The following is a 26,765-nucleotide window of genomic DNA, read 5'->3' on the forward strand; positions in this document are numbered from 1 at the left end:
ACCTGTTGGGCGGGGCCCTTTTTGCAGGGTTATCCCCAGACTTTTTGCCTTCCTCTGTCTGTTTTCTGACCTTCTTTTTGTAGGCATTGGGACTCTGGGCACTTTACCACTGTTAATCAGTGCTAAGGTGCATGTGCTCTTCCCTCAAAACATGGTATGATTGGTTTACACCTGTTTGGCATATTTGATTTACTTTTAAGTTGTAAAGTTGTATCCCATATACACAGGCCCTGTAAATTAAATGTTGTTAGTGGGCCTGCAGCACTACTTGTGACACCCACAGACCTAGCCTTTCAAGCCTGTCTCAGGCCTGCCACTGCAGGGCCTGTGTGTGCAGTTTACTGTCTCTTTGACTGGGCATTTAAAAGTACTTGCCAAGCCTTAACCTCCCCTTTTATTCCACATAGGTCACCCCTAAGGTAGGTCCTAGTCAGCCCTATGGCCAGGTTGTTGTGTTAGCAAAAGGTAGGACATGCCTTTATGTGTGGCATGTCCTAATACTGACAGCCTGTTTTGTTTCTCACTACTGTGAGGCCTACTTTCCTCATAGGCTAGCAATGTGAATTCCCTAATATACTTTAAAGTGACAATTCACGATCTGAAAGGAGTGGCTTTGCCATGTTTGGTATATTTACAATGGTAGTGAGAAATCCTACGTACTGGTGTAGTTGGATTTTACGGTGCTATTTTAAAATTGCCACTTTTAGAAAAAGGGTTTTTCTCTGTGCTTGTCACTCTTTGTGCTTTGCAGCCTGACTCCAATCCACATCTGGGTCTAGGAGACAGCTACACGTTGTGCATACTTTACAATCAACCATCACACAAGAAAGGCTGGGTGTGACAGGGATTACATCTGCATACTGATGGTCTTCACACTTTACAATTGTATAAGCTGTGTACAGCTCTCACACTAAGGGGTGATTTACCCCCTACTGATGTCTGGAGCCAGGCCTGGGTTGAAAGGGATTGTTGTGCACTTCTAAAGTTTCCCTTTGAAGTTCCCTCTTGAACAAAGACATTTTTGAGTATAAGTACAGGAGCTCTGACCCCATGATTTTAGACACTGCGTGGGGCTTGTAATCAGACTCTGCTGGCTCAACATTCTGCACATTACTAGAGGACTGCTGTGCTGCCAGGAGGAACTGCCATTAGGACTACCTACTTTGTTGTGTTGGCCTGCTGCTGGAGGGACTGCCACTCTGTTAAGGACCTCGATGTGCTGGCCTGCCTGCCTGTCACTCCCTGTGTATCCCCTGTGTTCTCCCAGGAGCTCAGCGTATGGTGAGCGCTTTTACAGCTCGTGGCTCTGCTGTGTGACTTGCGCTTCACTTTTGCGCAAAACCTGAAGTGTGGCACTCCTACAGAAAAAGTGCAAGGTGAGTACTGCTCAGTCGCATGATTCTGGAACTAATGCAAGGTGAAGCGCTGCTCTGTGTTCCTGATGTCACAGGAGCAGCTTGTGCCTTACTTTACATGCGGCCCCCCCTTCACTGAGGGGACCGCGACCTACGGTGCCTGAGGATAAAAGTGCAGTCCAGTGGCACCACAGGAGAAGACCGACGCTGGCCTTTGAAATCCCCCAGTAGGGCACATTCTGCTGGCAAGCTGCCAAGAACGGAGAGGATCTCTCCTCTTGCTGCCTTATACATCTGCCGCCACATTTGGCCCAGATACAGCAGGTCCCCAGGGAAGAGAGGACCGCTCTCATTACCAGGAGTACTTAGGGTGATCTGGGCTGTGGGGAAGTTGGGTAGCCGCCCCACGTTTCCTTTGGGGGCGGCCGGCCAGTGTTTGCGGAAAAGGCTGCACTTGCTCCACTAACTGGCCTGCGCGCTTTGTTGGTAACCTGCACACTGGGGAGGACCAGGAGAGGTCTCCTCACTATTATCTATGGTGTGTGTGCCCCTGCCGGGCCGTACCTTAGGGTATTTTGTTCTTGGGAGGTTTCCTTATTTATTGGTGCCATTACGGGGTGAACCCTCAACAGAGGCCCTCAGTTATCACTCAACTTTGGATTGAGTTACCATGTCACAACCAGTAGGCGCGCAGGTGCCCCTGCAGCCTATGTCTGCTTTATAAATACTCTTGTTTAGATGAGGCTCCCACAATCTAGCGAAATCCTACTGGATGAAGGGCAGAGGTACTGGGTCTTATGTTCTGTGATTACACAGGGTTTCTATATTGTGGCCTCTAAATAAGACTGCATTACCTGCAAAGTATTTATGGTTTCCTGGTGATATATAGTGAATCGTGTGTTTTCTTGTCCTAACTAAACTACTGCATTTAATGCCCTAATGTTATAATATAAGTCGTTTTGATTCCTTTACCTTGAGCATAACGAGTACTATCTCTGGATTTGCATAATGTGCACAGTATTTAATTCATGTTGTTTTGGTCTTGTGTTATGTATAATATACCCTATATATTTTTTATATAATCCTGTGTGGAGTCTTTAGTGGTGTATTCATAGTGTTTCTATGTGAGTGTGTTGCGCAAACTCTTTACATATTGCCTTTGATGATAGGCCTGACTGCTCTGCACCAAGCTACCAGAGGGTGAGCACAGGCTATCTTTAGTGTGTAACTTACTTGCCCTGACTAGAGTGGTGGGTTCTGACTGGCTTAGGTGCTTACCCCAGCAAACCGGAAAACCCCACTCCACTCTATGCCAATCTACCCACTCCACTCTACCCCAATCTGTCTCACTCCAATCTAACCCCCCCACGCCACTAACTTTTAACCATTCTGAATAGCAGCCACAATGGTGTGGAACATGGCTAAAACACCTTTGCCAAAGCCAATAACTCTCGCATATGGGAGACCTTTTGGTTTTGCCAATGTTTATTCTATTTATAGCTTTGCTTTGGGCAATAATTCCTCCTTCTAAAGTGATTCTGAATTTTAAGACCTCACTGCTCACAGCCCCCCCCCAACCCCTAGTCGGCCACCTCAGCCTGCTCGAAGGCACCCTATTTCTTAACCCTCGACCTCCATCCTCCTGAAGGATCCCTCACGACGCCCTCCGTCTTCTCCAATCAATGTTCTCTCCTTTCCAGCTACTAAAAGGTTGCCCTATTACTGGCGTTTTCTACATGCAATTAACCCCCCCCCCCCCTCCTTTTAAAGCACTGATGAATACATGACTAGAGCATTCTCTTTTGCAGATGGCGGTGTCGGAGCGCGTGTGCTGCCACGGGTGTTTCTGCACCTGCGTAGGACCAGCGGGCCAGCACGGACCGCGGGGGATTGTGGGAACAAAGGTAAGAACGCGGGCCCTGGTCTCAGCCAGGCCTCGAAGGCGCGGTCCAGTAACTGCAAGCTGCGCGCTTTACCCCGGGGACTGTCCACACTGACCTCATCGCGCATCTGTGTAAGAATTACCCCAATGAAACACTCTGTTTGTTAGGGAGGCTTTCGATACGCGTCTGTTCATTGAAATTTTGGGTACTTTCAGTTTATTTCATGTGCTGTTTAGGATTAAGCTGGTGGGAGGGAACTTGTCAGAGACGCCAAGTTTCAGATATTACGTGGGTGGCTCGGTTTAGTGTGAGCGCTCTACATTTGTTGCAGACGACATTCAGGAAGTGATGTTGCAAGAACAACATCATTAGAAGTGACACCATATGAGGTCCTATTGCAAGATACGTGCTACTATGAAGATGCGACTGGACAGATAGACATGACAGCTTTTACAAAGGCTTACTTAGTATGTATGTGCCATATTCCTAGGTGAAACCTATAGCGCTGTATGGTGTCAAAAGCAAAGGTACAGTCAATGAGTGAAGGGGTAGTTTGTTCCTACGACCAAAATTAGACTGACTGTTACTGGAACTTACTGGAAGTTGTGTGTTTCTTAACTGGAGCACATGTGTTGCGGTAATGATGGACACAGGTTGTAGGTGCATAAATGGAGAAGGCCTGTTGCCTTGTTTTATTTATTTATTTTTTGCAGTTCTTCTTTCAATGTGATGGTGACCTGGAAGAGGGTGTGCGAAGAGCCTCCCGAGACAAACGTAATGGAATTCCCTTAGAGCAGGGGCATTGTGGTCATGTTTCACGACGCCCTTTAGGAGGCATGCAGCATTGTGAAGGACGTCTTTTTGGATGGATCAGTATCGAGGCTGGAAGGCTGTGGAGTAGGGTGTTACTACCATCCAGGTATATGGTCTACAAGACTGATTTGCTTATGGCTGATTCCAAACTGGAAGGGCATGGCAAGCAAAAAAACGATGGACTCAACCCAGATCTTTGACTGGGTGTGAATGTTTGATTTGTTCAGCATTCCGTCCATCATCTTTTCTTTTTGCATAGGGCTTGTTTGTCATCATCAGACTTTCACCCAGAGAAAGAGAGAGAAAGGAAGAAGAGAAAGATAGGACAGCATTGAGAAAGGAAGAAAGGGGCAGAAAAAGAACCGCAAGAGTGTGATAAATAATCAGACAGTGTTGGATGGTGGAATAAAAAGGCATGAGGTGGAATCAAAACTAGGCTGCCTTATTATTCAGCAACCCAGGCATTTTGCAGTACAGCGGCAAGCCCCTAAAAACGTTGAGCCTGACCCCCTTTTTTTTGCTAACAAATAAAGCACTGGGAGGTTTGCTGTCATCCTATTCCTGACCGCAGCCCCTTTGGTTTGTGAACCAGGACATTCAAGAGAAGGTACTCAGCCCAAGCCCTTTGTATGACTGTTAGGTGCTCACTGTTGGTTAGTTAAACTTCTTGGTGGTGGGTATTTTTAGGAAATCCTCAATAATTTTGCATGGAGTGCTCATAATCTTGTGTCATGCCATCGTGCTCAAAGCCTACAACCTCTGCAAGCTTTAGGGTCACTGGCTGGGTCCGGGAGATAGTAAATAACATCTTGATCTGTAAGACTTTCTGTAGGACATTGGGTTGGGGTAAGAAGGAAAGTACAGGTCACTTTTGACTCGTGCGCCTGACAGAGATTTCCTGTGCGATTCCCTTCTTTTGTTAGAAGACACGCAACTACACAATCCAGAATGCTTTGTTTGGACTGAATAGGAATGAAGCGTTGAGTAGCTTGGCAGCACTGAGAAGGTTCAAGGGAAGAATGTCAGGCATTTTAAGTCAAAAACAGTTTGCTTGTTCTCCAAGCACTTGGAACAGCCTGCAGCTGTGCTCACATCTGGCCTGGCTGGGGATGCACGTTCAGGTTTCCTGCCCGGGGTCTGGAGAGAAGTGGAAGAGAGTATAGGACTTGGGGAGAAAGATTTTGTGGACCACAGCATCATTGCTAACATTGCAAACTCAGTTCCGTCAACATTTCTGACCGTGTCCTCCTGTATCATCTTCCTCATAGATGGTGTACCTCTGTATAAGCTAGCTGTGCTGACACAGCTTTCTGTGTACTCGAATAGACCACGGAGTGAGTACCTCAATGACACCCCCCTGTGCTTCTCATCATCAATTCCATCACAAACTGTGCACCTCAGTATCACCCTCATGAAATTGTGTTCCTCAATATCCTCCCCATTGCAGACGGTGCCCATTAACATCACCCCATCATAGGCCATGTGCCTCAATATTAGCCCGTCACAGGCAGTGTCCCTCAATATTAGCCTGTCACAGGCAGTGTGCCTTAATATTAGCCCATCACAGGCAGTGTGCCTCAATATTAGCCCGTCACAGGCAGTCTGCCTCAATATTAGCCCGTCACAGGCAGTGTGCCTCAATATTAGCCCATCACAGGCAGTCTGCCTCAATATTAGCCCGTCACAGGCAGTGTGCCTCAATATTAGCCCCACCAAAGACTGTACGCCTCAGTATTAGCCCCATCACATATTGCATGCCTCATTAGTAGCCCATTGTAGGCTGTGGGCCTCAGTGTTAGTATCATCTCATACTACACCTCACGCCCTATCACAGACTGCACCAGAATAGCTTCGCAAAAGTTACAGAGAAGAGGTTTGGCACAGCGCCCAGAGTGGCCGACTCCGGAGCGTGGGGTTCACGGTACGCATGGGATTCGCGTTCCCGGCTGCAGCTCAGCTCACCATCATCTGACTGGGCAATAGCTCATTTAATCTCCCCACCGCCCCCCAGCGCCTTGAAACTCTTAAGGGGGTGTTGTTCGCTCTTTCCAAATAGGTCGCTCGCATTACATACTATGCAACTGAAAAACATCCTTGTCGCTGTGTACTTCACTTCATCCGGCTACAGCTTGTTTGGTATCTTTTCGTTTTGCAGAGAGTACTCTGTTTCACCATGTTCTGTTTACTTTACTTGTAGGGAAGTTCCGGAGCCAGAGGCCAAGCTGGGGAGCCCGGTACTTGCGGGGCCAATGTAAGTATGCATGCCTTCCACCCTCACTCCTCACCTGTTCTTGGTAAGTTATGGACTTTTCTGGAATTATAAAATCAGGCCTGGGGATGTTTCCAATGTCATTGCTAGTGAGCAGGTACGTTGAAGTGTAATTCCCTTCTTTGCAGCAAACTCTTTGTGGGATCCCAGGCCTAGACGAGGTTTGGTGTAGCTTGAGGCAGAGTTTGTTCTTTTGAAGTCGAAAACACCTGTGGTGCTGGATGTTGGTGTCCCCTCAGGCATGATAGAAGCAAGAGCCTGAGGCTGGTCTTGTGGGGCCAGACCCAAGCTCTGCCATGAACGCCTGGTGTGATCCGAGACACAGGACTACTTCCTTAAGTGCAGCGCCAGGGTGAGGCCTATATCCTGAGGTCAGTCCCTAGCTCTGCACAGACTCCCTCAAGCCCTCCATGGAGGATCAGCCCTCTGGCACAGGTGGAAGAGGCTGCTCGCTGCAGTCTGATGCCAGTTGTTCTCTGCAGGGAGACCAGCAGTTGAAGCTCAATTTTAGATCATCAGTTGGATTCCGTTATTGGACTCAATGTCCTGGTCCGCCCGACAGATGGAGACCTGGTTCCCAGTTACCAGGCATGAATTGGCTTGCAATGGGAGCGGTGCTGCTGTGAAAGACAGAGCTGCTGACTTAAACTGCTGCTCTGTCCATCACAGCATGTAGCAGACCGGTCTTAGTTTCCAGAAGGCCAAGGATCCCCTTTTCCCTTCACAGGTGGGTGCAGTGTGTGACTTCACTTGCTTCCAGAAGGTGAATGGGGATCCCAGGGACCCATTACAGATCACAGAAGATGCATTCGGGTCTGCACTAACTGTGGATCACTTCTCCTGTGGCACAGTTAGTGCCCTTCCTTCGAGCCTGTGTGCTCCTGAGATCCCATTGGTAATATGGCAAAGGGGCACAGGCGTTGCTTCATTTGTATAGGGCCACACCGCAAATGAGAGAAACACTCCATGACATTGCGTGGTTGGAAAATGTATGCCACATGGTCAGTGTACCCAACCAGGTTACAAAATTCTGTGAAAAAGGACTTGCACTACAAAAAACAGGTGCAAACTTCTCTTGCGCCTCTATGCAATTATGTGATCTAGCGGCAGAAGTTTTTGTTTTAGAAGGGGCATTACAACTTTAGTGAAAAATCATTCTGATGGCTTCTTCTTCATGTAGATTCCTCACCTTAGAATACTCCCACGGTGCCAGACTGGATCTGGAAACATTTTTCATTGCAGTGATCCCATGCGCCGCTGGATGGCATCATGCGGCTCCACACTAAATTGCCCACCAGCCTGAAAGTGACAGACCCCTGTGTGGTGACATCGTTTCCTTTCTTTCCACACCTTTCAATGGGGGTCTGGAGTTCCGCTCCCAGCTTTGTTATTTCACCAGTGTGCTAGAGAACGGTGAGTGAGCTTCAGGCACTTTCATTACAACCACCCCACACCACCTTTCTCTCAGACTGGTTGGTGTTGAGGACTTAAGTAACACTGTTGCCAAATGTTGTGACTCCCTTACACATTGCGCGATCTATCACTATGCTTGTGTTCTTTGCTCCACCTCTCCCTTCAAAAGAGGAGAGGCTCCACTGGCAGGACCCAGAAATAACTTTAAGATTTTATATTTACCGTACTAAGGACCATCGAATGAACAATGTGGGGATCTCTATTGCAAAGAAAGGGAAGGCTGTGCAGAAGGGATGCTGTTGAGGTGGATAGTCCTCGGTTTTTAGATCTGCTGCGCACTGACTGAGAAGCAGCCTCCAGAATGTCTGGGAGCCTATTTCTTCAGGGCTGTGGTTGCTACCATTGCATTAGCATGTGGATGGCCTGTCCTTGACATTTGCCATGCTGTGATGGGGGCGTCAGTGCACGCATTCATGAAGCACAACTACCTTGACAGCCAGGGTCGGCGCAAAGGGCATTTCGTCCACATCCTGCAAGACTTTTTGGTTTGTGCCCATTCCACAAACCCTCCATCTTGGGGAGGTACAGCTTTGGTATCGTAAGGTGAGAAATCTGCTTAGAAGTGTGCATCAGAAGAAAAAGATTTGTACCTTCGGTAACACTCTTTCTGGGGAATATTCTTTCTAACTGCAAATACCTCACCATCCTCCCACCTCTCTGCTCTGTAGAGTGGCTTCTTTTTAACATCTAAAAAGATCTCATATTAGTAGTCGGCTCGCTGGTACCAATGATTGTTCACACTCAGCGTCTGTGGGTGTAGAAAGGGAAAATGATAAGAAGCTGACATCCGGGCTCAGAGGTGGCGCTAATATGTCTGCTCCATCACTTCAGGAGAAGTGTGTAGTCAAGAGTGGAGCTACACAATGCCACCTATAGGCACTCAGGAGCACTGCTATGAAAAAAGAGTCCCAGTCCAGTGCCTAGGGCATATTCTAAGGTGAGGAATCAATGGTTAGATTCAGTATCCATCAGAAAGAGTATTACTGAAGGTAAGTAACTTCTTCCTATTTCATATTACGACCCTCATTACAAATGACGAAATTTCACCTGGATAATAACTCAAGGTGAAATTTTGCCACTCACAATACTGACTGTATCAGGCCTGGAGTTATTGAGTCTGCAAGCGCCAGACCCGATAATAGCGAGACCGGAGATACTGGGTCTCCACCCTCTACAAGCACAGCATAGCCCTTGCCTGACTCCTGCAGCAGCACAGATAGAACAGACAGTGTTCCACCCAGCCAGGCACATGTCTTCTCTAGCCCCCAATCTCAACCAGCCCGCCTCATCCTTAACAGCTCTTTCACTGACACTTTACACATTCTCTGGGCAGGTGAAGAATGTAAGTGATTCCGCACAGCTCCAACAACCACCACTGGAATTGGGGAAAATACACAGTAAAGGACTTGCATCTCAGGGACCATGATGTTATTCCCCATTTAGGAGTACAATCCACAATAGGAAATTCCAGTCCTCCAGTATCCTCACACCAAAATTAGCAGACTCCTTAAGGTCCCTTGTGTCTAGAATTGTTGAGCCTGAATCTAAAATTCAACTCAGAAATGTACTCATCCAGGGTTGTGGATGTGGAACAGATTTTAGATTATTTTAGAATTCACAAAAGATTGCAGGAGTAACCCAGGGAAGCTATAGCAGTCACAGATTCTGAGCATTTTCTGGGAATATATAATCAATTCTCAGTTGCTGACACAAAATCATTTATATTCACTTACACGCAGTGTATTATTAAGTGGACATTTGTGTCCAAGTGCAGTTTCACGTAACTTTTTTTATTATTTTTTTCTACAGGGAAAATATTTCTCTGTATGGAGAAACTCCTTCTTCCACAAACCTGTTGATTTTTCCTTCCCTTTCTTACCCTATATATGTATTTACTGCTGCCCTTGAAATGAGAAAATGGTACACTGTATTCAAGCAGGAAAAGTGTCAGGGGAAGACACACTAACAGTGCACCAGGGTAGTGGTGCACGGTTTATGTGCCCCCTGAGAACACCCAGTGAGAGAGAGCAGAAGCAAGGTTGCTTTAGGCATAGTCAGTGTGAGCAGTGGCCAGGGTCCCGTGCCAGCTCACCTCCATGGTGCCCCACAGGTCTCTCTCTAGAAGAATACATTCTGTGCTTTCTCCCCCATCTGCCCCACGCACCATACTGTGGATTTCAGGGAGGCTATGAAGCACCGGAGAAAGAGCCCTCCACTCTACCATGGGCCTCATACCGGTGATTTAGTACTGCGGGTCCCAGGAGAAGGGGGCCCCCCTTCCTGAGATTTCACAGCCAGAATCCAACTATGCAGTTGCGGCTGGTGGCGGGGCAAAGGGGCGGGGGACAAAACAAAAAACAACAACAAAAAATCTTACCTGAATGCCCGCCGCATCGCCACTCTTCTGGCTCCACTGCAGACACAGTTTCCCAGACTGCCCTGTGGCCAATCCTAACACTGCTCTCATGAATGAGAGCAGTGTCGTGATTGGCCTGAGCGGCATGGATTTGCTCTCTCAGAGAGACTGGGAGCCTGTGCCTGCTTTTTCCAATCCGGCAACGCAGCTCGGGTCGGAGACAGCTTCAGTGTGCATGTCGGTTTGACCATCCTGAGACAGTCGTCCACACCCACATGCGCACTGACAACAGTGAACCTACCACTCCCCCTTGTGCCTGTCATTCCCATGGTCCCATCCCCCAGAACTGAAGCTATGGAGAAGAAAAATAAAACGATAATAAACATACGTTATTCTCGTTTTATTTTTCAAGGTTTGCAGCTGCTGCTGGCGAGGGGAGGGGGGGGACGCTCCTCTGACATATTGGAGGAGGCGCTGATGCAACTAAGCGCAGCCCAAGGAAGAAGACCCACCATCCCTGTGCGTCACAGCACTTAACCATGGCTGCAAGACCCGGGGAAGGGCCCCCTTCCAGGAGTGTGACTATTACTGGTGAAGCCCAATTTATGGGCGCATTTTACTGTTCGGGCAGCAGATGGTGAGCCAATTTACCTTTCTTGCACCAGTGCCATGAGGCTTTTACTACAGAACTGGCCTCTCTCCCATAGGCCTCCTAGCCATGGCTTAACTATCACTGGAGGCCCAATAAATGGGGCCCTTCTAAGGGCTTAGCTATCAGTACAGCAGGCGAAGAAGCTCAAGGGCACAGTATGTTTGGTGCCGAGGGCACCCAAATCAAATTATGCCCTCATTTTACTGCGCAGCCTGTAGACCGGGGTGGTGAGTATGTACTTTGCTTTGGCTAGGTCCTATTACAGCATTGCAAAGTGACTGACCCTTTTTCCATGAGACTTATAGCTGTGTGTCAGGGTAGCAAGGCCCCAAAGGTGTCCTCACTCCTCTGGCCTCACAACCATGGTCCAGTGCTGTGAAGCCCAGGACTGTGAGCCCCCACGCAGGGGTGTGGCTATCAAAAGTGCAGCAAGTGCAGTGGCCTAAGTAAGTTAGTGACCCAATACACCCAAGTTATGGCTGCATTTTATTTTCCAGCTGGGGAATGGGGGCCTTTCTTGAACCAGGACCTGTGGTACTAGTGCCCTGCTACTGTTTGTTGCCCCTGGGCCTTTCAGACATAATCTAGCACTGCAAAACCCAGGCTAGGGCTCCTTTCCCATGTACCACAAGCCATGATCCAGCACGGGGAGGCCATGGGAAGGGCACCATGGGCTTGAAGGCCCAGCAATATAGGGTGGCAGCGTGTTGGATTGCCCCACATTTTAGTTCTTTGTCCTGTATCTTTTTGTGAGCTCCTGCGGGACGCCAAACGTCCCACTTTGTTCACACCAAGGGAGCTGATGCAGGAAAACAGGCTAGACAATAGGTGATGTAAAGCAAAGGGTAGTAGGTGAATTCCTTGAAAAACATAAAAAGCATGTTGGAGGAAACGAAGTCATGGAAAACCTTACTTAAGGAAAGCCATTTAGAACAAAACATCGAAAATTAGTGGAAACATTTTGACGGAAATGCATTTAAATCGAAAATGTAAAGGTGCCTTTAAATGAAAACAGTTTAATCGAAACTACAATACAGTAAGTATTTAGTCTCAGTGATTTATTGAATCTTAAACAAGGAAGCAACGGTTGCAACATGTTTATTTTTAAACAATGGCACTAGAAATAGACCTCTGGAACAAAAGAATAAAGTTCACATGCAGCGCCCGCAATTTTAGAAAACAGTGCAGGCACGTCCCCAACAGTTTGTCCTTTGATATTGAGTGCATTTCCAGAAAACTTTCTTTGTAACTTTTGTCTCTGCTGTAGATGTACTCTCCTGTACTTAACAACAGTCTACCACCCTGGGAGTTAATATATTTTACTTCCATTTCTTTTCAGAATTATTGGCACTGCAATAGAACACAAAAGTAGGGTCTTTTCTGTTTAATGCAAGGAAAAGGAACACTACATTTAGAGCAGATTTGTGTCAGCAAATGGTTAACTTTACCTTTTGTGTGGCAGACAGAGCTAACAGAAGTCTTGTGACACTGCTCCCTCTTGTGCCTTCCAGTTAGAATTACAGTTGATTTGACGAAAAATCATATTCTAAACTTCTGCTTCACATAGAAAATAGTTTGAAACAGGATAAAAATAGCCTTTTTCGAGAAAAAAATACTTTGTAATGTAATGTAATGTAAAGGGGATTTGTAGAGCGCATGGCTGCCCGCAGGCTTCCCAGCGCTAGAAAGGATTCTGTTAGTGAGAAGAAATGCCTGCGCGTACTTAGCGGAGAAATTGCCATGTCTTCAAATCTTTTCAAAAGGTTTCGGTAAATCGAACAAATCAATGTTAAAACCATAATTCGATAAAAACGTTTCCCTTAAATTGTAGCAATGAAGTTCGAGAAAATCTTTTTCCATTAATGCACATACAACCAAGCAAAGAGGCCAGCTGGAAAGCCTCAAGTGGCCCCTTCCAGTGGCATGTCCAAGCACTGATACTGGGAGCAAACACTGCACAGAACTCGAGGGACCAGCTTTTGTTCACTTGGTAGCTGGAAGCAAGGACTTCTGAACCCGAGGTGAACAATCAAGGTACTTTCTCAGAATGTTTACCTTTACAGGTGCTAAACATGATGAATGGAAAATCTGAGAATGAAGCAACCCTAAACCAGCAGATGCCCGCCCTAACAACCTTTGCATTCAGATGGCCAGTCAGCCCAGGAGCTAATGGCAGATAAGGGACAAAGGCACAGGGAGAACATGATTTGCCCCAAATCAAACCGTTTGAGCAAGTAGGAGAACCAAGAATGCAACACATGGCTTCTTGTTTCAAGGTTAATGACTTCACAACTATATCACATTGTTTTATAGATTAGGACCCTGATTTAGGATATAGTGTTATGACATGAAACCCCAAAAAGGAACTCACCAACTTTTTCTGACCCCCATGTGAATGTCTTCTTGATGAAACCACAGGTGTGCAGAGTCCTGCAAATTTACAATGAGAAGTTGGCTACTGTATAGGGAAGGGAGCCGTAAGGAATGTGTGGGTGAGCTGTAAATCCATTTTTATTTTCATTTTTAGAACATAGTAACAGAGGAGCAAAGGGTGCTTCTTGTCATTGAGGGCTCCCAGCGGTGGCCCAGAGCTGCAAGGCCCAGGGAAGGCCGCCTCCCTCTTGTGGGCCTCACACTGATGGTTTAGTGCTGTGAGTGCCCTTCCTCTCTTGCAACTTGCAGTCATAGGCAAGTGCTGTGTGGCCCAGGGATGGGGGTCCCAGGGATCTCTTTAATTACTTCTTAAGTTAAAATGATAATTTCTTTCAAGTATCTTGTCCGCAGACTGCAGTTGGTTTCCCCCATCCCAGTTCACCTGCATGCAAAATCTCTCCCACTGTTTCCTACACAGTGACTTTTCAAATAGCGCATAGCCATGTCCATTCAACAAAAGCCAGCTTTGTTTATGTGAAGAAGTAACTACTCCTTTGTGTTTTACTAAAAGACTATCCACATGCTTTTACTAGAAACGATTGATTGTGCAGAAGGCTCCCAGTGTTCAGTTCTTACAGATTTTTGTAGATAAATACAGACAGAAAACCATCTATTTCCTGGCTGTATTTATTTTTAAATATGAAAAAATACAGAGAGTATTTCTTCTTTTGGGCAATTTGTCACTTCTGTCAACAATGCGTTGCAGGTCAATGACTTTGCAGATTGACAGAGGGGCAGTTAAAAAAAACCCCAAAAATAGATTTCCTTAAGAAGTTTAAATAACTGTAGAGGTACATATTTGAGCTGTTCTACAAAATCAATATTTTCAGATAATTGCATTGTACTGGGAATTTCTAGAACCCCTGGACACTGTGACGTTAGTATATATTGTTATTTGTTACATAAATGTAGAAATATACCTATTTCAACTTCTTCTTTACACAAAATAAATACAGATAAATACATATAAAATGAGCAAATAATAAATATGGATGAATACGGACAGAAATATCAAAAAAATAAATACCATAAAACCCGGAGCCCGATTTATGCAGTATAAAACGTTTTATACCATGCATGATACATGGGTTGAGTTGAATGTGAAATTGAACAGCATAACTAGCCAGTCCTAAAATGTCCTACTTTCTTGATATACTTAGCTTTCATGGGCTTTGGTTTTAAAATTACATTTTTACTTTCAGTGCACCCAGACCTTTTTGAAAATATATATGTCTGCATACAAAACAGATGAAAGCTATATCCCAAGACGTCCTAATAACATTTTTGCTTACGAAAACACAAAAAGTGATGGGAAGAATGTTTGAATAAATCTCAGACACTGATCATTTCTTGGGCAATATTACAGTCCATGTTTTCCATTCACTGTGTCACTGCTGTCACGAGCCAACCTTATGCAGCTCACTCAGTCTTGGCCCTGCTCAGATAGCAACAGTCCAGCCATGTCTCAGTGGAAGTATAGTAATCCTAGACTGGTTTCAGCCTTGATAGGTCTTCTCGGCAAGGAGAAGATGCCATTATATTGCACAGTGAGCTATGGGGTCCACGACTGGGCTTACTCATTGCAGTTACGGAATTTCCCTAAGAAGAAGAAAAACGTTTAGGGGGAATGCTTGAATTAATGTCAGTCCCTAATTATTAGTGTAAACATTCCAGTCCATAGATGTTTTGCAGACAAGGAATGTCGTCCTGGTTTAGACATGAAAATACTGGCTATGTTGGTGAAATACTAGGCAAAGGTCATACCTAAAGGACTTCCACCACCCTGCTCCAAATTAGGAAAACTCACCTCTTTAAGGAACACTACATCATGATGGAGTAACATTCCAAGAAGCAACTTTCCACAACATTCCACAAATCAGCTACTTTTCCTATCACATGTTGACTGGGTGTTTACCTTTGACCCACTACAAAACTTCACTGCTTTTCTGCTAGGTTTGCGCTGTATAACTACCACATCCACACATACATAATAGTGCACTGATCTGGGAACATATAGTTACATTTGAGAAAAGACCAGTTTTATAGAGGTCTGCGCTAAGGTTTTCCACCCAGAGTGACTAATATAATGTATTTCCACTTACTAGAACTTTGAAATAGCGGTCCTTATTTTATTAAGATTTATATTTGTCTTGTTTTGCTGATAGGAAAGTGGCTTCTTGGAAAGTCGTTTAAGTTATGCCAGAGGAATAAGGGTTAATTGATGTAATTTCCTGTGATGTAATTTCCTATGATGTCACATTTTATGCAAATGAAAGGTGCCTCGCACATTCCATTTTCACCCATTGTCCTAAAAACCCTAAAACCGTCCATGGACGGGGCAGAGGGGGTACTAGTGAACCCCACAGGCCCCCCATCCCAAGGAGGTGGGTGCCACGAAGTGCCACTACACCTAGCAGTGGATGTGTCTTTGACCCCTCTTGAAATACTGCCAGTCCAGGCCTCCAGTGACAATCAGAGTTTGAAACCACCCCTCCACATGTGACTGCAGTAATGGGGACAGCCCATTATTTTCGTAATCAGGGGCTCTGCCCTGATGTGTGCCAGGCACTCACAATAAGGCGTGCAGTAGCACAGACCAGGTCAGTGCTCCACATGGGTAATAAGGCCCATGGCGCAGTCCACTGGCATTAAGGGATGGAGCTGTGGCTCCATCTGCTGTGCTCTTCAGAGTGGAGGTGCAGACTTGGGTGTTCATGCTTTTCGTCAAGACCGGGGCACATTTATTTCTGAAATCTGGTGTCCGTCCAGGTCTGCATCAAGGGTACATGAGGAAGACCAAGTCTGTGCTCCGGATTAATAATGTACAGCACCTGATGTTTATTTTCTCCATTTATAAATGAATTTTAGGTTCAATTTCAATAAATATATTTTTCCTTATTTTGTGTAGTGCCAGCAGTGCTTTCCATATATAAGTAAATGGGAAGTCCATCTTATAACCAAAAGGCCTTATGAAAGTAAACCTATAGATCCTGCTTACAAATAATAAGTGCTTTGCACTCAGTTTGCTATCTCTCTTCTAAAATAATACCCCATTAGTATTTCATAGAAATGTTTTGGCTATTTACCTGTATATTGCCTTGTCTCAGTCACCCCCATTGGTCGACTGTGTCACCCATGTAAAATTTATCAGCAGAAATTTTGCTGGGAAATTTCTTGTCTGTTAGGTACTCTTTTGTCTTTATCTGATGGGACACTCTTGTGAAAAACAGTTGACAGCAGTCTGAGGCAATAGAGTTTATCCAGTATTGGGGTATCTTTCATAGATTCACTTAGGGAACCATTCCCCATTGTTGAGATGGGAGTCCCACATGGGACTTCCATCTCGATGACAGAGAATGATTCAGGCATGTGAATCTATGAAAGATGCCAATACTGGATAAACTCTATTGCCTCAAACTGCTGCTACCCCGGAGGTACTAGGATCGCCCCATTTTCAGACAGCAACCTACTCTAAAAAGGGCATATCATAGCCCATGCCGTATTTTATAATCATACTAAGATGGACTAATAACCTGTGTCAATAATATTTGGAAACGAGGCTAACATTGCACAATTAACCGCTGTAGAACAAAGGGGCGAACGAACCTATTTTAACTCTTGCAGAATAGAAGATTTATCTACTAAAAAATCAATATACCTTCCAGTTGCATGAGACATTACTGAACTGGAATTCCAAAATAGCAAACTTTAGGATTGTTATAAAAAAATCATTGCTGTCTTTATTTAGTACCCGAGATTACTCCCTCAAAATGGAAAATGTACATGTATAATGAATAAGCCTTGAAAAAGTTACCGCAAGTAACGAAACACGTGTCGGCTGCTTCCAACTGCCATCACTTGGAAGGCTCTAGAAATAGGACCTTTATTTTGGCAACTGTACTTGTTTCTTTTGTTGAAAAACAATGTTATAAGCATACAACATCTTCATGCTTTCTCAGTTACTTGAACGTGCTGTTTTGACAATTTTGAATTAAAAACAGTCACATATGATTCATGTTTATTTGATGTATTTTTCCTGTGAGTAAACATACAAAAATATTTGAATAATTGGGCTTTATAAGTGACAATATTGTTACAGACTCATTCAGAGACTTCTTATGTTAACTATTAGAGTGCCGAGGTACAACAATTTGTGTAAAAAATAGTTACAGGTCAGTAACTTATTTTTATATTTCAGTATTGGGGTATCTTTCATAGATTCACTTGCCTGAATCATTACCCATTGTCGAGATGGTGTGGGACTCCCATTTCGACGATGGGGAAGGATTAAGGCATGTGAATCTATGAAAAGATACCAATACTGGATAACCGTAGTTAAGGATAACTTATTTTCTTCTGTCAGAGGGTGGCACATCATAGGCTCTTGCTGTCAAGAAAACTAACATCTTTGTTTTTCTGTTAATCTTCACATTCCAGGGGGAGCAGGGCCCTCTGGGTCTGCCTGGGAGCCGAGGGGACCAGGGATGCTCAGGACCGATTGGCTTCAAGGTACAGTAAGAGCACTGCTGCCCCCTCCATGAATCTTAGCCAGCCCATGATTACTCTCATTTGCCGTCTCTTTTCTCATTTGTCTACTACAGGGTCTAAAGGGATACTCCGGAGACCAGGTATGTGCAAGTGATATGTTCCAAGAAACATTGTGACTGCAAGGTGCAAAGTCTGAAAATGCAGTAATTCCAGAAACTAGAAGCATTGTCAATGCCAGTCAGCTTCTCTTACCTTTACAAACAAGAGGCCCCAATTGGCTTTGCCAATGTTTGTTTATAGTAGTCTTGAGTGCCTGTCAATATCGATGTTGTATTTTCTATGTGTCAATGCAGTTTTAATAGTGACCACTAGAAGGTATTGAAATGCAGCAAATTGGTTTTGTTTATTCGTGGCTCTGTTTTGTTAGCTGCAGCGCTGTGTTGAGTAGAGGACGAATGACGAATCTACTGACACCAAAACCAATAGCTCCTTTGGGAGGGTCAAACACAAAAAGGGAAGAACGCAACTAATAAGAGCAGGGAAACTGAGTTTGACACGAAAGCCATCCAATCTTAAGCAAGTTGGAGCTGTCTGTTGTGAGACCACAACACTCATCACGAGATGAGAACATTTCATCTCAGCATCAGCGCGTCCCTCTCTTTTAAAGCATATCCTTCTGTCAGAACACCCCTTTGACAAACCCTCCACAGTCCAACAACATCTTTTGGAAAGTCATTTTTCCTCATAAGTACTGATACGTTGAACAATTTGCCCTGTTTATCCCTTGCCTTTCCCAGAATGTCAATGCCCTTCGAAATAGTTTCTGTTATGGGAGCCTCTGTAATACTAATATCTACGCAAACCCAAGCCTCCATTTTCCTTGAATCTGATTCTAGTTATAAAACACAGTTACCTTAATAAAAAAAAATCAGCAGCCCCCACATGTTCTTCCCTCATCTTTTTGGCAGAACAGCCTATGGACTTCTCTAAAGTCTGCGAACTACGAGACTAGGCCCATAGCAGATGGGGACAGAGCACCGTTATAAGCAAATACATTCAATCTCCCTTTGGGAAGTAATCAATCCACATATACACCCTACACTCACTCCTCACTCAACCGTTGGGCAATTTACTACCGCTATTAATCCAGTACCACAACAGTAATTAAAAACTGCTAAGTTTTAATAGCGTGTTAAGAATTCAAATTTTAAGACCTTTGAGTATTTGCATCCATAATATCATAACATAATGAACATGCCATTCTTAAAGTTAAAAACAGTTTTAAAAAAAAGAGAAATCTTACAATTGAGTTCTTCCAAGTCCGGTGCAAATTAATTTTATACCATAATTACAAAATAAATTTGAAACAAAAATAGGCAGGGACATAAACAGACAACAACAATTGTCTAACAATTTTGATTAGACAATTGTTGTTGTCTGTTTTTGTCCCTCCCTGTTTTTTGTTTCAACTTTGTTTTGTATGTATGGTAAATAAATTGCTTTGCGCTGCACTTGGAAGATCTCAATTGTAAGACTTCTCTATTTGTTTTTAAAAACTGTTTTTAACGTTAAGAATGGCATGTTCTTTATGTTATGATATTATGGATGCATATACTGAAAGATCTTAAAATTAGAATTCTTAACATGCTATTAAAACTCGAGTATTTTCATTACTGTTGTGGTACTGAATTTGAAGTGGTAGTAAATTGCCCAAGGGTTGGCTGTTGGTGTTAGGTATATGTAGATTGATTACTTCCCAAAGGCGAGACTGAACCTTATTGCTTCTCTTACAAATTTTTCTTGGAAGATTTTGTGACTGCTGAGCTTTCTTCTTTGACCTCTCTGTTTCACTCTGCAGGGTGAACTGGGCCAGAATGGATATGATGGAGTTAATGGTGAAAAGGTGAGTTTCTCTGTGAAGTTTCATTCAGGTAGAGGGCTCTGAATCCCAGGACCCCACCGTGTGATAACCATGACTTTGTATAGGCTTGCCAATGTCCCATTAGATTAGAGATAGGAAAGGGTATCAGTTACTACCTTTAGAGTGCCTTCTGGTGCACCACACTGCCCCTGACTTCCATTTTCTCAAGGGCCACAAATACAACAACAGGAACAGGAGCAAGTAAACTTCGCATTAAGAGTTGTGTTAATTTTGTGTACTTTCGCTCTTTGCCATTCCTCCAGTTTTTCAGCAGTAAATAACAGGCTGTTGCAGGGCTAAGTGTGGGTTGGGCAAGAGATCAGCCCTCTGATGTCATCAGAGTCAAAAGTACACAAGTTCATTTCTACCCCTGGTATTTTGATGAAATGACACATGCATACCACTGGCATGCCCAGCCCTGTAGGCTCATTATATTTCCTAATACCTAATGGGGTGGGGGTGGGCACTGAGGCAAGTAAGGCAAGTGTCAGAATACTACCTGTTTTAATTTCAAATGGGAATGGGGGTACAGCATTTGGAGGTATATGGGGAGTGTGGAAAGAAGCCATATATATTGTATGAACACAGATGTGTTTTAAAGTGAGAGAGGGAGAAAGCTGGTACTAGGTACTTTTTATTAGCCACCTCTCCTCATCCCTTATTTTACATGTCCGTAATATTAGGCCAGGGGAAGAAGGGAGAAATGGACAGAGGATCTAGCCATGTACAACATAAAATTGTACATGAATAAGTATAATCATTGAGTGAGACAGGCAACGGAAGCTTAACTCTGGTTGCAGTGACATCACTGGTTTCCTGCCAAAACTCTCTTTATTTAATGGAAGCCGCAGCAAGGACGCACACAGGGGGCACGCCGAAGATATGCCAAAGTCAAGCCTGTTTGTGCCCAGCAGCAGATTCCCTGGTCTTCCTCTTGTACACTTCCCCCATCGATATTTCACCACAACCCTTGGCACCCTGAACCTGGTCACATCACTCAGCACTGGTGCGGCACCTCGCTGCCCGAGGTGTGTTCTCTGATGCCACTGTCATTTCACTGTACCCTCCCGCACCCACCCCACTCACCCCACGCATCTCACACACCCAACACACTCAATACACACGCAATTGCTCACACCCGACCCCCAATACCCCACACCCATCCGTGTCCTGCATACTCCTCAACACTCGCTCTCACAATAAACACGCCACTGAAATTTGGGATCTGCTACACGAGTGCTCAACAGACCTGCTCTTCCTGACTAGTCCCTCATCTGCCTCTGTCATCACAGCAGTTCCCATCTTCCAGACACAAGATCGCAAGACAGGACAAACAGACCCAGGGCTGACTCGCTATCAGCTTCAAAGAATCTATTCAAAGCTCCACCACCTCAGAAAGCACCACCAGCAACATGGAACACTTGACCTTCAAACTCCCCATCATCGCCAACTATACCGCGAGTGGCACCCTCGTCTACCTTCCTCCCAGACCACGCACCAACTTTGGCAGCACCATTGCAGACTTTGTCGCCCACTGATCCTCGTCTCTTTCATCCTCCCCCGGACCTCAACTGCCACTTGAGGGACCACTGCAATCCCAAAAATAAACACTTCTTTGAGGACCTGTCCTACCTCCGACTCATCCAGTGAGTGGAAGGACTTGCACACACCGCCAGACATCTGTTGTACTCCATCTTCACCCGCTTCTGCAACATCACAGTAGAGAAGGTCACACCGATCACCTCGTTAGACCATTCCCTCATCAACATTCTCATCCTAAACCACCGCAGGAACACCATCACCAAATCTTCATGACAGGACTGGAACAAGATCTCAGAAGCATCCTGGTGTTCCAAACTCCTACACCAACAGCCTCGATTACAACAAACTCTCTGTATCCATCTTGAACTTCAATGACTGGATCACCGCCTGCACAGATATTCTGGCTCTTCCCAAAGCCAGCAAAGCCACGAAAATCAAACCATAAGCAAGCTGGTACATGGAGGAGCTCAGGTTCACCAAACACCACTGTAAGCAACTTGAAAGCAGATGGAGGCAAAGTCAGTATGAGACAGACAAGAGTACCTACAGATCGAACCTCAGACACTACTATCAGCAAAGCAGAGCCACCAAATGCTCCACACTGACCAACTGCTTTGAAAGCAGCACCAAAGCACCAAAGAAATCTTTTCCATAGTAAAAGCTTTCACCCCTCCCACAGCAAGCTCCTTCAGCGTAACCCCTCTCAGGAACTATGCACCCAACTGTCCCTATTCTTCAGCAACAAGACCACCAACATCCTCGTAAACTTCAATCTCTCCTGCCCACCTCAACCAACACCCAGATGACCACCATGACCACCTGGCCCACCATCACCACTCAAGTAACTGCAACAACTATGCAGTCCATAGGCTCTGGAGCACTCTCGGTCTCCTGCCCTCACCACACCTTCATCATAGTACTAAACCTCGATCATCACAGCCACCTACCTGATCTTTGGAAATATGCCACAGTACTCCCCCCTCCTCAAGAAATCATCAGCAGACCTGAAGACGCCAGCCAACTACTGGCCTATCTCCCTGTTAACATAAACATAGCAAAAGTCATAGAAAAAATGATAAACACCTAGCCACCCTACCTCACTAAAAACCTCCTCCACGACAGTACTCAATACGGTTTCAGAACCAGCCACAGTACAGAGACTGCCCTCACAGCTAACACGGACAACATGTGTATGATAATGGACAGAGATGGCTCTGCAGCCCTCAACCTGCTGGATCTTTCAGCAGCCTTCAATACATTCTCCCACCCCATCCTTATCCAACAACTGCACAAAGTTGGCATTCAACGGGCTCTGATTTGCTCCTTCCTAACAAGATCCACCAAGATCGTCAACCCTATCTGCGGAGTTCCACAAGGATCTTCATTCGCCTCACTCTCTTTAACACCTACAAAACCCCACTTGTCACTCATGGATTTAACCTCACATCCTATGCTAACAACACCCAGCTTATGATCTTTCTCTCCAACAAGACGCCAAACACCAAGACCAATCTCTCTGCCTCCATGACCGAAGTAGCCAGATGGATGAAAACCAACCGCCTCAAGCTCAACACAGATAAGACAGAAGTAGTAATCTTTGGCTAAGGCCCCTTGCTTTGGGACTCCACCTGGCGGCCTGCCGAAAGGGAACCCACACCCCTCCTGTGAATCCATGCAAAGAACCTCAGAAAAACAACAACCAACTCACCATGACCGGCCAAGTGAATGCAGCCTCCATCTCCAGATTTCATGCACTCAAGATGCTTAAGATCTTCAAATAGCTCCCCATAAAGACTCACAGAACGTCACCCAAGCCCTCATCATTGGGCTACGACAACGCACTCTATCCTGGATTCAATGCTCAAAGAACACCATACAAATCTGTGGGGCCAGGTTCACCCTCAACCTACTACCCCACACTCACATCACCCGTGCCTCAGAGAGCTCCACTGGCTCCCAATCCTGAAACAAGCACTCTTCAAACTGCTCACGCACACATAAAAAGCCTTTCACAACATTGGCCCAGATACCTCAAGAACCATATAAAGTTGCACAAACCTACCAGACATCTGTGCTCAGCCGAACTCCTACATACACAGTACTCCTGCGTTTGCAGGACCAGATTTGGTGGTCATGCCTTCTCTTACTTTGCTCCTGAAGACTGGAACTACCTGCTTGTGCACATCAGAGCCTTCTCAGTTCTTGAATTCCACAAGAAACTGAAGACCTGGCTCTTCACCTAGCCCCAACCCTGGCTCAGCCCTTACAGTTCCTGCTTCAGTGCCAGGATACCCTCCCGGGTGAGTTGTGCACTCTTATTCTCATTGTTGCTTCTTGGACCTGGAATTTTCACTTCATTATATTTCATTAGGACACATTGCGCCTGTTGTGGTGTTTCACATTTAAAATTGTAATTAGATCATACATAATTACTTAAAACCAGTGCATGTATAAAAGTGTAAAATAGTGAATGCATAATTGTAGACTGGTTGAGAGCAGCTTTAAAAAGGTCATGCAATATATTCATAAACAAAGCTATATCCCACGTATGTCAGGCAGCGTACATGCAAGAAGTCAACCGTTCAAGGCTTTTCCTTTTACATACAGACTTTCATGGCTCAACCTTTTTTCAATTAACCCCCTGTACTTGACGAATCGAATGTTTAGGGCAATGTTTTTTGCGTTTAAAGCTTCAATGACTCCTTGTCTGTATGTCCGAACAGCCAGTTGGTTAAAATGCTCTCTGCAGTTGTAAAAGGCTGGAGTAATTGCAGGTGATGTGAATAAGGGTTTCTTTCTGCTTCACATAGTCTACATGCAGTCCCTTCTGAAGTCTTTGCCCATTGTGGTAAAAAGCCCAACCTAGACAGGCCTCAAAGCGATATGACATGAATTTGCTTTTTTAAAACTTGGAATACTATGTTGCCAAGTAGGATTGCGTTTTAGCTCAGAGTAGTTGTATATTATCAACCACACATGGCTACGACATGCCAGTTCATTTTAGTCCTCAAATAGAGACAACTTTTGGATGTTCTAATTCAGGAAATGTTTTAATTTGTTCGTCATGACTGGGGCGTTGCAAGCCTCTCTTGCTTGTATGTTATTTAGCAATTTCTCCATATGTTGTCTTCACATTAGGGGTATTCACTTCCAGCCAGAGTGAGCTTTCAACAGTGTCTTTCTTTGCCAACCTCAGCTGTTGATTCATCTTCAAGAAAGAGCCTTGTCTTACTATTTCTTGTTTGGTGAGACCAAATTCAAGACGCACTTGAGCCTGTGATTTTTGTTTTGGCAGTCGAAATGTTGTTCTGTAAGTAGTGGCAGTGAAGGTGTGCAGGAATTTCGGGCTAGATGTATGAAAATTAGTACTAGAGAATACCAAATAGGGATTCTTTTACGAATCGCTATTACCAATGTACAAAAGTAATATCTTGCCCATTAGTGATTTCGTAGTGGACCGCTAATAGACCTACCTCATGAATATTAATGAGGTAGGTCACAATTTGTGACCTACTAGGATTCACTGCCATCACCGGGATGGTGGCCTTCTGGAGTCACCAGTCCCTCATGTCTGTGATTGCTTTTAAATAGACCAATACTTTTTTTCAATACAGCCCATTTGTTTAAAGGAAAATGGGAAGCGTTTAAAAATACAAAAATGAAATGTTTCATTTTTATTTTTTAAGAGTAGGCAGTGGTCCGTGGGCCCACTGCCTGCTCTTAAAACATATATTTTTAAATGTTCTCAAAGGGGATGGGGTCCCAAGAGGACCCCTTCCCATTTGTGAATGGGTTACCACCAACTTTGAGTTGGTGGTAAAGTGCGAATGTTTGGCGACTGCATTTCAGTCACAAAACATTCATACATCCCATTCTCATTCAGTATTTGGAAGGGACACCCTAAAAACTTCCCATTCCAAATTGCGATTTGGTGACATGTTACCGAATCGCAATTTGGAATTAATATATCACAAAATGTATTTTTGCGGTCGGCAATGCCCCGAGTCTGTGAATCGGGCCGTGTGCGACTGCAGAAATGTTTCCGACATCTAGCCCTTAGCCCCGTTACCTCGTAAAATGTCACTGCCATGCGTGATGTTAGGAAGCAGTTTATCTCTTATTTTTTGCACAGGCTCTAAGGTATGACCCCACAATGATTTTAAACAGTGTGAGAAATGCTGTTGTTAATATGCTTTATTAACTGTTTATGCGGCTAGAAAGAGCCTCTTAAGTCAATGACTACTCCAAAATAGTTGCACTCTATTTCTCCGACGATGGTACAGCCATTTATGTGCCAAGAAACTGACTTATTGATCTTTTTTCCTATTACTAGTATTTTTGTTTTATTTAAACTATTCTGCATTTTGTTCACCTCTGTCAATTCATACAGCTTGTTTAGCAGGCTCTGCAGTCCAATTTTGGTTTTACTGAGCAATAAGGAGGTCAACCACGTACAAGAGGTGTGAGATTAACCTGCTGCCTTTTTTCGGCAGTACGCATTTACATATTTAAAAGCACATGCCTTGTATTAAGCTCTGCCTAAAACTTGACATTGTTGGAACTTTTTGTGATAACTTGCTACCATCACCAAGTTTTGTTATATAATAGTTGGATCGCTCTAAGGAGACTTGATGGTTTTCCCCAAGTGGCTCATTTTTTCCATAAGATTTTTCTCAGAGCACAGTCCAAAGACTCTTTGAAATCAACAAAGCATTCATACACTAATGAGTAGTGGCATAGCTAGACCACCCAGGGCGGCCCCTAACTTTGCCGCCCAGTGCAGGTAAGAGCGGGGGTGGGGTGTGTAGGGGCCGACTTGTTCAAGGAGGGGTGGTTGGGTGGAAGACGACTTGTTCTCGGGAGGCAGTCGACAGACACGACTTGCTTACCTCCGCCGTCCCCAAAAAGAGTGCCATCCAGAACGGACCACCCCCCTAGCTACGCCACTGCTAATGAGCAAGCTGTAGAAGTATTTTCTGTGCTTAATGAAAGTTCTACTAGGTTTGCAATAGTTTCCATTCCATAGCGGTTCCCTTTCTGGTTCCAGTGTACTATATTTTACCCTAAAGCCAATTTATTGAGGTCCTGAAGTAAAAGCCCAGCAAAGTACCTGGCCTCATAATCTAAGAGGGCTACTAAGTAGTAGCTAACTGGTTTAAATTTATCGTCCCCTTTATATATTGCTTGGAATATCATTCCCCTCCACGAGTCTGGAGCAGTCTCTCTATGGGAGACATATTTATACAGCTTGCTCAGTTTCATAGCTCAGAACACATGTTTTGCTTTAAATAAGGCGTGTGAAAGTCAGTTTTGCCCTGGACCTACTTCGGCTGGCACGGCTGATTACAATTACTTTCTGCTCTTGATTTTCGCTGCAATCCAATACGCTTAAATCACATAAATCTATTTGGCAATTTCATGTCTCATCCGATATTTGATTGTTGAAAAATGAAACTTTGTGGTAAGTAATAGGAAGATTTAATTTATCTTCCTACTTGAGATGTTATCCATAGGTGATGGCTTGACAGAATAGTGATCATACACAAAATTAACCCATGTAGATTTTCAGACGTTTGCATT

At 44.6% G+C, this 26,765-nt stretch overlaps 1 protein-coding gene across 2 annotated transcripts in view; it reads left to right on the forward strand.

The window, feature by feature from the left end:
* Positions 1 to 26,765, forward strand: part of LOC146785119 (uncharacterized) — a 578,200-nt gene that overhangs the window by 97,453 nt on the left and 453,982 nt on the right. For both annotated transcript variants that reach the window (XM_085633808.1, XM_085633809.1), the window contains exons 6-10: positions 3,164 to 3,259; positions 6,249 to 6,302; positions 17,672 to 17,743; positions 17,836 to 17,862; positions 19,581 to 19,625. In XM_085633808.1, the coding sequence (XP_085489934.1) occupies positions 3,164 to 3,259; positions 6,249 to 6,302; positions 17,672 to 17,743; positions 17,836 to 17,862; positions 19,581 to 19,625 (294 nt within the window). The remainder of the gene's footprint in view (positions 1 to 3,163; positions 3,260 to 6,248; positions 6,303 to 17,671; positions 17,744 to 17,835; positions 17,863 to 19,580; positions 19,626 to 26,765) is intronic.

This window comes from Triturus cristatus, chromosome 11 (genome assembly GCF_964204655.1).
Source record: "Triturus cristatus chromosome 11, aTriCri1.1, whole genome shotgun sequence".
NCBI lineage: Eukaryota > Metazoa > Chordata > Amphibia > Caudata > Salamandridae > Triturus > Triturus cristatus.